The following is an 18,388-nucleotide window of genomic DNA, read 5'->3' as shown; positions in this document are numbered from 1 at the left end:
TAGTATGGATTACTACATGTATAAGCACAGTAAACTTGTAATGTCTTGACTCAATTCCTCAATTTATTGTGATATTTATGATAATAAGGAAAGCCCCAACTAACTATATTACTGATAAACGTTGACCCTTTTGCATGTTTTCATTTCAAATCCAGGCAATAAATAGTCTGTAATTTAAATGACTAGTCCTCCAATTTATTTATTTATTTATTAATCAGGCAGGCAGATAACAACTGATAGTTGCCTGTATCCAACAATTCTTTCTTAAGATGTGTTCTTTAAAACACATCTTAAGAAAGAATCAAATTTTAACAGAGAAAGAAAGTAACTTCATTACAAGGTCATTGTTAGTTTAAAATTCCTTTTACTTGTTGAATTTTATAAAAAATAAAAGCGTTTCTCACGTCGCAGAGAAAGTGTGAAAAATAAACACGCGAAGTGACTCATTGGAAATGGGTATTATAACTCGACGATAGATACCATACGTGTACTTGCAATTGCATGTGAAAAGTCAGTGCTTAAAATCAATAGTTAGTGCATTGCGTCCAAGTAGAAAGATCTAGGTCGTATTAAAATGACGACGTACACTGTGCCGAATTTCTACACAACCTGACCCCTACCGGAATCCGCCCCTAAAGCCGCTATAGCCTATAAAAGCTATCATACCCCTCCTAGATACCTTTATAATTACTAGGCACACATAGGACACCGCTACAACTAACCCTAAACACTACCACTACCTAAATCAATAACATCTCAAAAGGTACACAATACGAAATCAATAATTTCTACTAACCAGACTGGCGGTGTCTTGACTGTCTAGCGAGTATTTATCCGTTTCCTTCCCTTGCTGTTCGTTGGTGAAACTCTCATATTTACGACTGGGACTATTTTTCATTGTTAACACAATGTATTTGGGCTTAAGCTTCGAAATACATTTTTGAGCACCGAAAACCACAACACAATCCACCGACGACAGACAAAAACTGACAGGTGGTGAGTGAATGGCGTTGACAACAAAAAAGGAGTGAATGAACGTAACGAATGCATTCATTGAATGATACAATTTGACAAATAGACTGTTGCCAGCTGTAACGAATATACCAAAATGCCGGGAATTTCGTTTCTTTATTTTCATTTAGTTAAATTACAGATTCCATGTTTTTAATCTTAAAGCAGATGCTAGTAATTTCACTATGAATAATATAACTTAACTTAATCACGTCCAGAAATAAGGGCAGATAACCACACACTTACTTTTCTATTGGGAGATGAATCCAGTGTATCCTCCATCGGAATTTGTGTGTATTCCTTCTCAACATCGTTACTTTTATTGCGGCGGAACATTTCAAATCACAATTCATATTCGCTAACACATTTCTTTATTCAAAAACTTTATTAACTAATTATCAACTTTTCACACTAAACACTACGCTCTTCTAGAAAATAGATCGTTTAGAAAATAAAAGAGATACAACTGCTCCTACACATTGTGGCAATAATACTGGACCTACTTATACTATAAAACTCGAATATTTATCAGTTTCTTATCAGTTACGTATGAGCGCTTCGTGTAACTATTAAATGAACACGCCGAATTCGTGCCTTATCTACTTGTAAATAATCAGTAGAGATGAAATCTTTTTAATAAAATTTATAGAAATTTTCTCGTCTTTAACACTTTCGCTACCAAGAACCCGACTGTCGGGCACACCGCTCGTAGAAGCGTAGCCGATTACATGGGTTTCCCCGTATGTAGCGAAAATGTCGTAGCGCCACGTAGAGCCCGGTTTCGAAAGTGTTAATTGTACTGAGTACATCATAGGAACCTTGTCAAAAATTGAATGAATTTGGAGGTAAAATAATTAACTTTGACATTTGAAGTTTCATCTTTTTAATGTCTTATTGACAAGTCTGTTTTTTATATTTAAGTAGATACATATTCCCTGTGGTTGGTTCACCTTGCAAAAAAATACAAAACCTACTTTTTTGCAACGTACATACTACAGTTAGTAGTAGAATTAGCGTAGCAGAAAGATTACCTATTCAGAATCAGAGGTACAGACATTGAATACTAAGAAAATGAGATTATTTTAGTTACTAAAGTCTGTCAAAACATGTCCCGTCACTAGCAAAAAAGCTACAACTAGGGAGGAAAGTTTATCGCCCCATAGAAAATTCGAATTTCGTGCCTTTTTTTAGTGACAAAGTGGCTATTATAGTACTGCTGACTGTGTCCTAAAGCCTTTAGGCCGGTTGTTTTTATTTATTACATGTCCATGGATTCAAGTCCTTCAGTCTTCATGGACAGTGGTCAGTGTTGCCAGCACGCAGCACAAGAATAAAACTCCCTCTGATTGCTAACATGATCTTTATTTAAATTACCTATTAAATAAAATTTACAAAATCAACGATTTATGACTTGAGTGCGGGTTGGACGCCGTAGCCGGGGCCTGTGGGCTCCTCCGTGAGAGAGGTTAGGCCACCGAGGGGCTCGGAGGCGAAGCGGCCGTTTCTGAAAACAAAAAAAAATACAATTGTAAAATTTCTCACGAAACGTAGTAAATTCGGGGCACCACTAGCGTAAAGAAGTTTCTAACGGTGTGCTGGATAAAGGACAAAACTAGATTTTCTATATTTACGTTATTAAAAAAGGAATTTTATTTTATACTAAAATTAAAATTGACAGAGTACTACATATGCCTATACGTTAAGTTTCTTAATATATGGCATTCCATAGGTGTATTTAATTTAAGCGAATGACTTTTCCAAACATTCTTGAAAAACGACGTATTTCAGGAATATTCATTTTTTGTCACACTACGCTTTCGAAAACTTTTCTTCCCCGCTAAGACGGAGCAACGTGACACTTTTTTGCATGATTGCGTATGTAATATTATTTTAAAAACTATATTTATTTTTATAATATTTTTTAGGTGACGTGAAAACCAGCGGTAGTGTTAGTGTAGCATGGTAGCAAAATTATTCCACCTTAGGTCAACACTTGACGCTCAAGATTCTATTTTAGGATCCTTCGCTTAGATCAATAAACGCCCTCGCCGTAAAAAAAATTTATATTATTTTGCTACCTCGTGACATATATTTATACTCTGTCAACCAAGTCTGTCAGTAAATAAGAACAAAGAAAACTATATTCATCCTTTTCTTTAGGGTGCTAGAGAAAAGGATACCTATAGTTTTCTTAGTTCTTATTTACTGACAGACTTGTTTGACAGAATATATATTATCTGCTTTTTCCGGTTTTGGGGTAATAACAATTTTTGTCATAGCATTATTCATTCTGTCAAGTTGAATTGAATTGAAAGTCAGGGTGAACCAAAGTATTTGATTTCAGAAAAGTATACATTTGTACACACATACATACATAGATACAATCACGCCTGTATCCCATAAAGGGGTAGGCAGGGCACATGAAACTACTGTAGTACGCATTTGTATTTTTGAAAAAGCATGTGAAATATTACCTCGGTCCTGGAAGGGGTTTCTCGTCTTTTTTCAACTTCTGGATAATTTCTTTGGTGTCCTCTACGGTAAGATCTTCCTGTGAAGTGAAAACATGTACATTACGCTACAAGTGCGGAAAAGAGGTATCTCAGAAAGCAGTGGCGATAAATTATAAGCACAAAATTAAAATTTTGAAAAAACCCCCGACCGCGACATAGTGACCGATTTTCATGAAACATGGCTAAGAACACCCGACTAACCCAGCTTTCAAACAAAAAACACTAAATCGAAAGCGGTTCACCCGTTCGGGAGCTACGGTGCCACAGACAGACAAACAGACAGACAGACGTACAGACAGAGTTTGACGTGTCAACTTATAACACCCCGTCGTTTTTGCGTCGGGGGTTAAAAACGACCAAGGGAGTGTTGTAAAACGACACGAGTTACGAATTCCCTTTTCGCACATGTAATCGTACAAAGTTTTACAGTAGATATGGCAATTTTAATTTTTGGCATAGTTGCGTAATGAGCAGGGCTTGGATACCTTAATGAGCAGGGCTTGGTACTTGCGGACAAACCTTTAAATTTCGTTTGCGCTCGAAAAACCGCTATTTTTAAACCGGTTTTTAGGAGAACTCTTTCATAAAGGTTTCGTTCGATTAACCGGTTTAGAACAAAATAAACCGGTTTATTCCGCAGCATGATAGGTAATACTGTTCTAACCAAACAAAAAACTCGCTGCGTGTACGTAGGTATTTAGGTGCGTCTCGCCGCTCGTCGAATAAACCGGTTTATTTCGGTTAAAATAAAGTTCTCAACACGTTCGCGTTCTTTAAAAAGTTTGGAGTAAAATCGAAATAAACCAGTTTTAACCGGTAAAAAAATAAACCGGTTTCGAGCCTTGGTAATGAGCACATTAACTAGTAACTCGTATTCTTGTTCTAGCCCTTGTAACATGTTTGTAACTTTGTAATTTAAGGAAAGTTAGTGTTTTAAAACAAACCTTATAGCAAAAAGATGTCCGACGGGCCAAACTAGGTAATATGCAGACATTAAACGTCTACGAACTTTACATTATCCCAAAGTTTCATCATTGAGAAAATGAGGAAGGTGTGGCGGCTCTGGGCTCTTAGCCCATAAATGTAGTCACAAATGCAAGAAATCTTATATTATGCTATTCTCAATAAATAAATAATAATAAAATAAAATAAATATTGGGGGACACCTTACACAGATCAACTTAGCCCCAAACTAAGCAAAGCTTGTACTATGGGTGCTAAGCGACGATATACTCGTACATACTTAAATAGATAAATACATACATAGAAAACATCCATGACTCAGGAACAAATATCTGTGCTCATCACACAAATAAATGCCCTTACCGGGATTCGAACCTGGGATCGCGGCTCAGCAGGCAGGGTCACTACCGACTGAGCCAGACCGGTCGTCAAATGACTATAATTATGCCGAGCGTCTGACCACTGACCTTTAGTTAGACCAATATAAATAAATAAAGAATAAATAAAATAGCCTTTATTTTAGACAAACATGTATATATTTTCTAATTTTGGTCTGTATGCCTCTTGCAGGCAAAGGCCTCCCCTAACTCTTTCCATTTGTCCCTGTCCTTTGTTGTGTGAGTTGTGTGAGTGAGACCAATATAACTTAGAACTTATTATAACCTACACTGCGCTGAAGCTTATTCATTCGTCATAATCTCATACAAACTTAATTTTAATACACTCACGGTCTTTTCTTACATACATTCCTATACTAGTGCTTTACATAAATAGGTGGCAAGATATTGTAAATAACGAAAACTTACATAATAATCGTCATTGATTTGAACCATGGGTGCATTCACGCAGGCACCCAAGCACTCCACCTGAAATTAAGGAATATAAGTATTATTGACTGTATGAAGAGGTCTTTATCACAAGGGATCGGATATCGGTTAAATTTCAAACCGTTATCATGTACTTGCGGACAAACCTTTAAATTTCGATTTCGCTCGAAAAACCACTATTTCTAAACCGGCGGAGAACTCTTTCATAAAGGTTTCGTTCGATTAACCGGTTTAGAACAAAATAAACCGGTTTATTCCGCAGCATGATAGGTAATACTGTTCTAACCAAGCAAAAAACTGGCTGCGTGAACGTAGGTATTTAGGTGCGTCTCGCCGCTCGTCGAATAAACCGGTTTATTTCGGTTAAAATAAAGTTCTCATAACGTTCGCGTTCTTTAAAAAGTTCGGAGTAAAATCGAAAAAAAAACAGGTTTTAACCGGTAAAAAATAAACCGGTTCCGAGCCATGTTTATCACATCCTGAATAATGCTTGATATCCAAATTTTCTTTACAGGTTGCTTAATGTATATTTTAATAGCTGGGTCCACACAGAACGAGGCAATGTGCTCAGATTACGTAGCCGAACAAAACGCATTGCCTCGGACGAGGCAAGTCTACATAGCATACGCGCTAGGAAATCGCCTCGCGACATGTCCCGTTCTGTGTGGACACGGCTAATCAATATTTGTAAAATTTAGTTCATAAATTTTGATGCTTAGACAGTTTTTATGGCATTACTAGTCTGTGAAGATGGTGGCAGCCTGGGATCCTCCTGTTTTAAGTTTTATGGAATCTCGCTTTTACTAATATAAGACCTCAAATACGGTATTCGTGTATTTGAGGTCTTTGCAAGAATATTTGTATCTCATTCTGTACAGTCTGCCAAAAAAGCGTAGAAATTAATGGGGGCGCCACCGTTTATATAAACCCTTGCATGTGTCAACTATTCACCCACTTTTGAAAACAGTAACTAACTTAGTTATGCCATAAAAAAATTAGCCCAATTCAAAAGTCTGTTAGAAGGAATCCTATTCTGGCGCACCACAACCGACCGGTCTGGTGCAGTCGGTAGTGATAGTGACCCTGCCTGCTGCGCCGCGGTCCCGGGTTCGAATTTGTGTGATGAGCACAGATATTTGTTCCTGAGTCATGGATGTTTTCTATGTATATAAGTATTTATATATATTATATATATCGTTGTCTGAGTACCTGCAACACAAGCCTTCTTGAGCTTACCATGGTGCTCAGTCAATCTGTGTAAGAATGTCCTATAATATTTATTTATTTATTTTATTTTATTTACAACCACATGTTAAACCCTCCAAATAATGCCAGACTCTTACCTCAGAAAGTGTGAACTTGCCGCAAGGGCTGTTGCCTCCGACCTCACATCCCGTCTCTTCCTTCAGAGCCTTCATGATGGCGTCAGAGCCCCGCAGCCAGCAGGGGGTGGTTGTGCAGATTTGGACATGGTATTTACCTACTGGTTTTCTGTAACATAAAATTAAGGTGTTCAATTATTCAAAGTGGCCCTCACCTGGAATATACCTGGCAAGCAGCAGCCCTAAAACAACTTGGTATCGCTCTGTTCAGCAAGAGCTCAGGGGTGGGAGGAGGTTACCCAAACTGCCCAAGGCCGGAGTAAATGGAGAAATATGATTCGAGCCCTACAGCCCTACAGCAGAGGGTATTACAAAGTATTTTTTAGGTTACGATTTCTGCAACTAAAAATGGTAATTCACAAAAAATTTGTTTCGTCACTGCACAGATGAGATATTCGCCCAATGATTTCAAATTAAAAAGAAACTTGATTTCAATAGCATGTTGTGTTCATTCAGTGAGCCGAATTGAATTGAAATTAAGATGATATATCACTTCACTGACATCACTTACATGTATGTTTGTATGTGGTTAAAAAGGCCTGGACACATTGACATGATCATCTTTTGAACGCGTAAAAAGCATGAATGGCATCAGCAAAACATTCGTTATAAATTACCTGTATACATACATACAAGCACGCCTGTTTCCTAGAGGGGTAGGCAGAGATCACGGATTTCCATTTACTACGATCCTAACATACTTTCGCTTCACACACTTTCATAAAGTTTCTCATACACGCTCGTTGGTTTAGAGTACTTCTGACCTGGCCTTTTTGCAATATTTCCCCGATTTGATCAAGAAAAGTTCGCCTAGGTCTTGCCAACTGAACCTTCCACTCTTTTTTCATATACCTTCCTCGTTAAATCTAAAAATTTATCAAAATACACCATTTACTCAACAAATAAAATCACTCACCTAATAAACATAGTGTAGAACGTAGCAACCTCATACACCCTCATCCTCGGCAGGTTCAAGATCTCAGCCACCTTGTGCATGGCAGATATGGGCAGCCAGCCTCCGCTCTGACGCTGCGCCAGATCCAGGAGCGGCATCATGGCTCCTCGCTTGTGGCCTTCCGGATAGATTGCTAGGATTGCTTCCATACGCTGGAGGTAAGTATAATATCAATTGTATTTGAATGATTATAGAAGGGTAATAGACTCAAACACTATACTATACACCGTGTTTCACTTAACACTAAAAACTGTTTGTTTAGAATCGAGAGTAGAATCGATTGAGCTATATCTTGATGGGGGTAATATTTTTTGTTTTAATTTGTATTATTAGTTATTGTTTACGTGTCCATTCTACAAATTCGTAATACAACATTGTGCATATCATATTGTTAGAGGTTGTATACCTTTTTCAGTATTTAAGGGTATTAATACTGGCTGGTTACTTGGACGATTATTTTTTCCGCTACGAGATAGACGTTGTGCGTCAGTTTAATTTTAAAGTTTATCATAAGTCATAACAAATTGAACTCGTACCTAATTACAACCTTGTCATTTTGAATGTTAGGTTTAAATTTGCTTACTGCGTCACCTGTCCAATTTGAAGTTTACTGTGACACAGGTTAAAGTGCTTTACAGTGACATAGCTGTCTATTGGTAAACCTTATGTCGTTGCAGTAACATACACAATTAAACAGTTTGAAGGTTTATGATGGTAGCTAGCATTTATTTTATTGTGTAGAGTTAAAAGCCGAGTAGAGCTGCACAGAAAATTAAAAATTCAATTAAAAAAAAAAAATAATCATCAGATTAAAAAATGAACATTGTAGATACGTTTAAAAAAATAAAAATCAATTGGGGTGTCTGAGGTTTTGAGTGATACCGGAAACACGGTGTATATTATACTTAAATCAATAATCACACATAAAACACGGATAAAGAAGTCGTTCTAGAAGAAACAAAATCATTTCATCAGTAACTAAATCTAAGAATACATAAACAGAAGACGTATATTGAAAACAATTGAAGGTTACGTACCTTTTTATTTTCCGGCGTAAATTCGAAGGGAATACTCGGATTGTCTTCGGGAGTGTCGCGATGGACGAACAGGTTGTCGCTCTGAAGGGTCGAGCTCGTCTGCAGAGCCCTGGACGAGGCACGCCACTGTAAAAGACATTTTTATCTGAACCATCGCGATGGTGACCCAAGAAAAGTAAGTGTCAAACCGATATTATATAATTGATTATTTATGACAACAACAACTTTTACACATGTCATACGTATGGAAATAACGTACTATTCCCTGAACTCCAGTTCTGAGGCTGGACAGCATGTTTGTTATTGCTGGTTTACGTAATTTTGAAGTGCAGAGTTGCGAAGCACTGTTCGCGAACAACTCGTTTTGACGATAACTTCAAGCGAAATACTTTGCAGCAGTTTGACAAGTACGTTCGGAAATACTATTTAGATAAAGAATTATAAATCATTTTAGTTTTATTTTGCATCGCTATGGAAAACTTCCATATTTGTTAATATAAGTATAAATTAGTTTGTATTTGAGATATAATATTTTACATTGATATCAATATTTTTTTAAATTCATAAATGTCTTTTTGAAATATGTTAACACGAATTGGTTTCCGAATGTACAATCTGTAACTTGCGGCTAACTTCAGAGTAAAACTGCATTCCACTTGCTCTTTTAAAAACACAAAGTGGAACGCACGGTAAGCTGTATTTTTCTTCCAACAAATTTTTTTGTCGCAAAAATACATACGCGAACTGTCTGAGCAGTCACGGTTATATGTTTCGTCGATAGATGTCGCTATTTGTAACGTTTTGTTTTATTTATATATAATAAAAAGAAATAGACAAAAAATCCCTTCAACTATCTCCGCTTAAAAAATCACGTCAATTTGTCACTCCGTTTTGCCGTGAAAGACGGACAAACAAACAGACACACACACTTTCCCATTTATAATACGTGTATGTAAAGTATGGATTTGATTTACTTATGTACCTATTATTTATGAGGCAGCCAACATAAAATAACTCGAAAAATAGTAGCTGTACTGAAACACAAACTATGCTACTCGCAATACGTGCAACATACGTAGTATCTTCTTAGTAGTTTGTGAATATTACCTTTGTATTGAAGGAGTAATCCGTTGATATTTTGAATTAAAATTTCGTCTCATGGACCCAGCAAGCATCGGTCAAGGGTTAATATGTACCCTTCCTTAAAATATAACTCCAGCAAAAAATATCTCAATTTCAGTTAAATGACTTTTAAATGGCAAACTAGGTTGTCCTACCGAATAAAAATAAGTATTAAATTAAAAAAAGTAGGAAAAAAATAATATTGGTTGGGTGTTAAAGATGACCAAAATAGTATAATACAAAGTTTAATATACTGCCCCGGTAAAGCAATTAGCGGTATCTCAATATCAAAAACATTTGAAAATGGAACTGTCAGTTAGAAAACTTAAGGTATATGTTTGCATTAAAATTTTATTTGGGATACCGCTGATTGCCTTATGAGGGCAGTATAATAGTGTTCAAACTAGCTGTCAAACAAAGGTTTGACCTTTAGCTTTTTATGGCCTGGGGCCCGTTTCTCGAAAGGTACAAGCCTTGTTTTACAAGTGCGCGAACTGTCAAATCGTATGGGTTGTCATGGAAATACACTTGTAATACAAGGCTTGTACCTTTCGAGAAACGGGCCACTGGACGCATTGAGTATGCGACCTACAGACGTTCTTGGAATCCTCTACCTAGAGCTTTAACTGCCGATTTATTGCTAAAACTAATTCCTAAATATAAATAAATGCATATTTACAATGGACAACGTTAATCATGTTAGGTTAGGTTCCTATTTAAGTTGTATTATCGTAGATCGCTGGATAATCCCAATAGGACCCAGAGTGCCCTCTGACTTTCAGGTCGCATTTGCTTTTAAAAATTAATGTCTACGCCAAATCCAGGGATTGATTGCCAAAGCGGACCCCAGGATTTGCCGCCCCGTGGCAAAAATGCCGGGATAACGGGAGAGAAATCCGGTTCGGAGGACCACCACATATCTCTTTTGTGAGATTTTCGTTCCAAATAGTTCTAGCTACTGAGACCTGTGAATAGTCATATTGCTTTATATTTTAAATACAGTTAAAGGAGTGTATTGCTGTCTTTACCTCGAATATTGACGCGAAATTCAAATAATCTTTAGGAAATAAACCTTCGCCCCAGTATAATAAAGAGTACTATCGTACAGTATGGCCCCTCCCGCTCCCCGCTGAAAGTGCCGCCCACCCCCTCTCGGTTACCTCACAGTTACCGTCTGTCAAAAATGCGACCAGTCGACCTGTCATATCTCACTCATACAAGCTTGGTACGCGTTCACCTACACGAGCTTAGAATGTGTGGTAGGAACGCGCCTCTTTCATATATATTTGGTCGCCAGTGTCCGAGGTGTGCCTTCGGTTTTTAAGTGTTATGTCTCGATGATTCCGCCAACAGAAGGTTTAGGAAGGCACGCATTTTGACCGGTGAGCCACATTTTTCAAATTTACCTCCTTTTTTAGGGTTCCGTAGTCAACTAGGAACCCTTATAGTTTCGCCATGTCTGTCTGTCCGTCCGTCCGTCCGTCCGTCCGTCCGTCCGTCCGTCCGTCCGTCCGTCCGTCCGTCCGTCCGCGGATAATCTCAGTAACCGTAAGCACTAGAAAGCTGAAATTTGGTACTAATATATATCTCAATTACGCTAACAAAGTGCAAAAATAAAAACTGGAAAAAAATGTTTTATTAGGGTACCCCCCCTACATGTAAAGTGGGGCCTGATATTTTTTTTCATTCCAACCTCAACGTGTGATATATTGTTGGATAGGTATTTAAAAATGAATAAGGGTTTACTAAGATCGTTTTTTGATAATATTAATATTTTCGAAAATAATCGCTCCTAAAGGAAAAAAAAGTGCGTCCCCCCCCCTCTAACTTTTGAACCATATGTTTAAAAAATATGAAAAAAATCGAAAAAGTAGAACTTTATAAATACTTTCTAGGAAAATTGTTTTGAACTTGATAGGTTCAGTAGTTTTTGAGAAAAATACGGAAAACTACGGAACCCTGCACTGAGCGTGGCCCGACACGCTCTTGGCCGGTTTTTCTTGTGCTAAGATTAGCTTGACCGTCTATAGCTGAGTAAAAGTCAGCGATAATGCAACGTGTGGATTCCATACGGGCGAATAATGTATCTGATCATACGAATCGTAGAGGATAATCATTTTGTTAAAAAGTGCTATTAATTAAGAGTAAGTAATTTTTTTTTTATATCTGACCAAGCAGCAATGTACGCCGTCCAATTTAATTTGACATGTGGACATAATACATTGCGTGCTGAATTATTTATTATGTATGAAAAAAAATCTATTAAAAAAACATGTAGTTAGGCTCTAATAGGTCCGATACTAATCGTTATTAAAATATTCGCTCTTATGGAATACACAGAATACACACGCTGAATACATATTAGGGTTTGTAAATAAATAAGGTAGGCTGCACCCCCCAGCCATGCAGAAGTCGTGAGCACGATATAACTTTATCTACACACTGCTCCATCACGCCATAGGCACATTTGGCTCTAGTTAAAATAACCAGCCTCAAATTATAGGGCTCTACACGTAATTGTTTTTTATTGCTGTCTGTAGAGCCCCACGGCACGAATCGCCGCTTCTTTATAATATCTTTGATTGAAATGTGCGTTTAGATAAACAAAGATGGAGTAGAAATGCACAAAAAGCTTATTTCGCAAATTAAATAGAAGCTACTAGCAATTTAAAAACGTCTTGCGATTCTTTTGTCGTCACTTTCGTTCATTCATTTTTAGTAGCTTCGTTTTCGTACACAAAAGAAAAAAAAAAGACAAAAAGATTTGGTTTAATGTTCTTTTCTGGGACCGTTGCTCTATATAAACGGATAAAGTAGTTTCGCGATGTATGGATATATCCACGACTTCCACGTAATAATTCAATGCTCTTTAGATATATCGTAAAATAATTTTGAATGAGCACTACAGTTAACCATTATTTTTATACAACATGTGTTGTCTTTAACCGACTTCAAAAAGGAAGAAGGTTTTGTAGGTACGATGTTTGGTAGCTCAGAACTCTGTCATCTTTAAACACATGTTGGGATCCATGGAATTGGGAAAATTTTAAGAAATTCGGCCTTTTCTTTCTTTTAAGAAAATAGGCCTATGAATTTTCATCACCCGTCCTATTCCGCCAATTTCATCAAAAGTTGGTAACGAACTTCCAACACTACAGTTTTTCAGATGTCAGGTGTGCATAGGTGTATGTGCGCTTACCACAGGCTGCTCATTTGCCACCAACACAAAAATTGGCCAATAATAAAATTGCAATTTTGGTATCTAGTTTAGGATATGAAAATAATCTAGTTTATCAGCTTTCATAGACTCTCGCACCTCGCCTGAATCAATCTATAATTCAATTGATGCACTTTACTGTTATTTATCAGAATGATTCAAATCTAGCGTCCAATTTCACTAGCATTGTCGCAGCTCCCAATTCGGTGTTTAATGTTCCCAATTTAATTTCTTATCTGTAGCGTCGGACCGTTATTTAATTTGAACGAATGGAACGACGCCATGTTTGTGGCTCGTTGCGCGCTTTTAATTTTGGAAAATGTGTTGTATAATTGGTATAATGTGTTGTAGACTTAATGTATTATGGAGGAAAACAGCCTTCTAGTAGCAGAACGTAAGGTGTTCAGTATGATTCTGGGACCCGTGAAAAGAGACGATGGCAGTTGGAGAATCCGAAAGAATGCAGAAATTCAATATCTAATAGACGAACCGGATATAATAGGTGAGACCATGAGACCAAGGCACATCGTCTCCGCTGGCTTGGCCAATAAGGATGGGTGAGGATCGGGCAGTCAAGAGGGCCTATCTGGATTGTCCAACTGGACGCCGTCCCGTTGGCCATCCTAAATATCGTTGGGCAGATAGAGTGGAGGCAGATCTCCGTGAACTCGGCGTCAACGAGGGCTGGCGAGAGGTTGCTCTGGACCGCGTTTAGTGGCGTCGTGCTCTTCTGTTGGAGGCCAAGACCCACTTTGGGTCGTCGCGCTAACAAGATTAGTAAGTAAGTAAGTTACGGACTTAAAAAGTTTATTTGGAAAACGGAGAGGAAATAATGCATAACACACCTAATTTTTCACCAAAGTGTGATGTTAAGTAGGTACACTATTTTGTCATTGTCAGTGATTCCAGTGTCACTTATTCAGAGTAGGTAATTTAGTTCGACTTTCCGAAAGAAATAACACAACCTATCCAAATCAACTTTTCCATACTTACCTAGTATTTAAGTGGGTTTCTGTTGCTTGAGATCAAGGTCCACTTTAGGTAACCTAACTTCAAAAATTATAAGAAGGAGCCGTAGGGTATTCGAAACTCCACGGCACGCGGCAGTCTAGACCATAAGACCACTACGCTTAATCCGGACAAAACATTCACTATCATATCTATTGCCATCAAAATTCAAAAATTCCCCTAAATTCTAAACCTTGCATTTAAAACCTAGAACATCCATCCCCCTTAACCCTTTTTCTCCCACGGTCTCGTAATCAGGTCACCAACGGCATCCAAAATTCAATTTTAAAGTCAAAACGTCAAAGTCGTTTTTCAGCTAGCATATTTAGAGCCCTGGGACTCAAGGGACACAGCTAGAGATGACCTGAAGAGCGGTTTTGGAATACCGGTTATTCGAAACCACTTCTGGGCCGAATACCGGATATTCGAAGTGATATTTGTGCTATGAAAACTGCACATTTATTATGAACAGTTGTGATGTGGGCGAGCTATATTCTGTCAAACAAGTCTGTCAGTAAATAAGAACTAAGAAAACTATAGGTATCCTTTTCTCTAGCACCCTAAAGAAAAGGATGCATATAGTTTTCTTTGTTCTTATTTACTGACAGACTTGGTTGACAGAGTATAGCAACCAGTCACTGCAATATATCACGATTTAGGTAAAAAATAAAAAAAAGTAATTTATAATCTAATTTATAAGTTTCAAAAAATGGAATATGTCCTTTATAAATCACATTGGGCAGGACCAAAGAATATATAAAAGTACCCAGGTAGCAAACTGACGTCAGCGACGCACAGGCGACGTCACTTATAGGTCATAATAAGGTCGGTCATTTATTCGTCGAGAGAGGACGTTTTAATGACGTCTATTTGGGGTCAATATCAGGACGTACCTTTTAGTCACAAAATTGACGTTTCAATGACGTCTATTTACGGTCACTATTAGGACGTACCTTTTTGGTCACAAATACGACGTTTTACTGACGTCTGTTTGGGGTCATTATCAGGACGTACCTTTTTGGTCACAAAAACGACGTTCTACTGACGTCTTATTAAGGTCACTATTAGGACGTTCCATTTTAGTCACAAAGTTGACGTTCTACTGACGTCTAATTGGGGTCACTATCAGTACGTACCTTTTTGGTCACAAATACGACGTTTTACTGACGTCTCATTGGGGTCACTATCAGGACGTACCTTTTTGGTCACTAATACGACGTTCTACTGACGTCTAATTGGGGTCACTATCAGGACGTACCTTTTTGGTCACAAATATGACGTTTTACTGACGTCTCTTTGGGGTCACTATCAGGACGTGCCTTTTTGGTCACAAATACGACGTTTTACTGACGTCTCATTGGGGTCACTATCAGGACGTACCTTTTTGGTCACAAATACGACGTTTTACTGACGTCTTATTGGGGTCACTATCAGGACGTACCTTTTTGGTCACAAATACGACGTTCTACTGACGTGTAATTGGGGTCACTATCAGGACGTACCTTTTTGGTCACAAATACAACGTTCTACTGACGTCTAATTGGGGTCACTATCAGGACGTACCTTTTTGGTCACAAATATGACGTTTTACTGACGTCTCATTAGGGTCACTATCAGGACGTACCTTTTTGGTCACTAATACGACGTTCTACTGACGTCTATTTGGGGTAACTATCAGGACGTACCTTTTTGGTCACAAATACGACGTTCTACTGACGTCTAATTGGGGTCACTATCAGGACGTACCTTTTTGGTCACAAATACGCCGTTTTACTGACGTCTCATTGGGGTCACTATCAGGATGTACCTTTTTGGTCACTAATACGACGTTCTACTGACGTCTAATTGGGGTCACTATCAGGACGTACCTTTTTGGTCACAAATATGACGTTTTACTGACGTCTCTTTGGGGTCACTATCAGGACGTGCCTTTTTGGTCACAAATACGACGTTCTACTGACGTGTGATTGGGGTCACTATCAGGACGTACCTTTTTGGTCACAAATACGCCGTTTTACTGACGTCTCATTGGGGTCACTATCAGGATGTACCTTTTTGGTCACTAATACGACGTTCTACTGACGTCTAATTGGGGTCACTATCAGGACGTACCTTTTTGGTCACAAATATGACGTTTTACTGACGTCTCTTTGGGGTCACTATCAGGACGTGACTTTTTGGTCACAAATACGACGTTCTACTGACGTGTAATTGGGGTCACTATCAGGACGTACCTTTTTGGTCACAAATACGACGTTTCACTGACGTATCTTTGGGATCACTCTCAGGACGTACCTTTTTGGTCACAAATACGCCGTTTTACTGACGTCTCTTTGGGTCACTATCAGGACGTACCTTTTTGGTCATAAATACGACGTTTTACTGACGTCTATTTGCGGTCACTATCAGGACGTACCATTTTAGTCACAAAGTTGACGTTTCACTAACGTCTAATTGGGGTCACTATCAGGACGTACCTGTTTGGTTAGAAACATGGCGTTTCGCTAACGTCTATTTTGGGTCACTACCAGGACGTACCTTTTTGGTCACAAATACGACGTTTTACTGTCGTCTTTTTGGGGTCACTATCAGGATGTACCGTTTTAGTCACAGAACCGAAAGAAAAGAGAAGAGAGATTTGGGCGGCGGTTAAAAATGGACGTTTCACTGACGTCTATTTGGGGTTGCAAATCGACACTATTAACGGTTGCAAACCAGCAATTGAGTGGATAGGCATCCTTTATTTTAGGGTGCTAGTACTAGTGTAAGTCAAACATAGTATTATTAGTCCAAGGATATAAAAATTTCATCCCTTAGAAAGCCGAGCGTAGCGAGGTCTGTTACAAAAAACAAAATATTTTTTTTTAATTGGATCATCTGATTTTGACAAAAAGTATGTCAGTTGAAAGAGATTTATTGATGTAACGCATCGATCTAAACTACCGGAAGTTTAAATCGATGATGTAACTTAAAAAAAATAGAAGAAAAAATCTCACAAAAAAAAGGAAAAAATAAAAAAATGTATATAAACAAAATAAGCCAAATTTGGCAACTTTTATCTTAAAAACTACTGATCCGATTTCGATTCGGTTTTTAGTTTATAATCATGAATTTATTTGTCTTTAATATTAAAAACTTACTTCTCGACATTATTGTACATTATTTCTACCGTTATTTGCAGTTATTCAGTGTGATACGAAAATATAAAATAAAACTATGGAAACGTATTAAATCGCGTATAATGAATTTAGAATACATCCCGACGTTTCGAACTCTTTACAGCGTTCGTGGTCAACGGGTGACTGAAGAAAAATTACAATGTGCAAAAGCTACCCACATACAAGAAATATTAACGAACCATGACCATAAATAATATAGATTTCTAAGGCAGGTTCAAAGACTATTAATAAAGCTAGTTATACAATATTCAGAAAATTACCATTACTATGTTAAAAAATAATTAACCAATTAATCTACACAAAATTGACAAAGAACAAACTGCAAATGTCCAACACCATACAACACAAATGCCTCACAGCCTTCGTCATGCTAGTTCCATTATCAGATGTACTACTGGATCCCAAGCCGGTGGTAAAGTAAAGCCATCTTCTCTATTAAAGTTAGGATATTTCTGGGTATATATCGCTTCTCCTTAGCAAGAACCAGAGGCTTGTCAAACTTTATAGCATGATTGACTTTATCCATGACATGTTCAGAGACTGCAGACCTTTGTCGATGGTGCTTGACATCCGCTATGTATTCCTTCACCCGTGTGGAAATACTTCATTTCGTCTGTCCCACATATGACAGGCCGCACTCACAGTCTAGTCTTTACACTCCCGCATTTTATAGAGGAGTTTGACATTTCACAGGCCTCAGGAATTGGGACATCTTCTTCATAGGCTTGAAATAAGTTTTAATAGAAGCCCGTTTCAAGATGTGGCTGATCCTATCCATGACCCCTCTAACAAAAGGCAGAATAGCAGGCCGGCGCTTGACTGTAGGGATCTTCAAGCGGGCCTTCTGCTTGACACGCGGTATCTTGAGCTCGTTCGCCAACAGCGCCTGCCTGGCATGTCGAAGCTCCGCTGCCAAATGCTGGTCGTCACATATCCTTTGGGCTCTCTGAAACAAAGATTTGCCTACAGTAGCTAGTTGACTGGGATGGTGGTGGGATTTGCCATTTAAGTACCTATCAGTATGAGTAGGTTTTCTATACACAGTGCGACCTAAGCTATTATCAGGATTCCTCAAAATGAGAACATCCAAGAAGGGAAGAGAACACTCTTTTTCCAACTCCATAGTAAATTGTATTTTACTATGGATAGAATTTAAATGGTCTAAGAAAGTTGA

General features: G+C 38.0%; 2 protein-coding genes across 2 annotated transcripts in view; both read right to left on the bottom strand.

The window, feature by feature from the left end:
* Positions 1 to 967, bottom strand: part of LOC125231617 (calcium-transporting ATPase type 2C member 1) — a 96,736-nt gene extending 95,769 nt beyond the window's left edge. The window contains 1 exon segment of the mRNA XM_048137082.1: positions 797 to 967. Coding sequence (XP_047993039.1) covers positions 797 to 898 — 102 coding nt within the window. The 5' untranslated portion in view covers positions 899 to 967.
* Positions 968 to 2,354: 1,387 nt separating this feature from the next.
* LOC125231846 (NADH dehydrogenase [ubiquinone] flavoprotein 2, mitochondrial) lies at positions 2,355 to 9,090 on the bottom strand. The gene is made up of 7 exons (XM_048137425.1): positions 8,948 to 9,090; positions 8,689 to 8,814; positions 7,613 to 7,803; positions 6,658 to 6,805; positions 5,294 to 5,353; positions 3,486 to 3,562; positions 2,355 to 2,515 (listed from the first exon to the last, which is right to left on the bottom strand). The coding sequence occupies exons 1-7, from the start codon at positions 8,981 to 8,983 to the stop codon at positions 2,416 to 2,418; spliced, it is 738 nt and encodes a 245-aa protein (XP_047993382.1). The 5' UTR covers positions 8,984 to 9,090; the 3' UTR covers positions 2,355 to 2,415.
* Positions 9,091 to 18,388: the final 9,298 nt, after the last annotated feature.

This window comes from Leguminivora glycinivorella, chromosome 12 (genome assembly GCF_023078275.1).
Source record: "Leguminivora glycinivorella isolate SPB_JAAS2020 chromosome 12, LegGlyc_1.1, whole genome shotgun sequence".
Taxonomy (NCBI): Eukaryota; Metazoa; Arthropoda; class Insecta; order Lepidoptera; family Tortricidae; genus Leguminivora; species Leguminivora glycinivorella.
The sequence above is the reverse complement of the archived record's forward strand: the minus strand, read 5'-3'. Positions and strand labels throughout refer to the sequence as shown.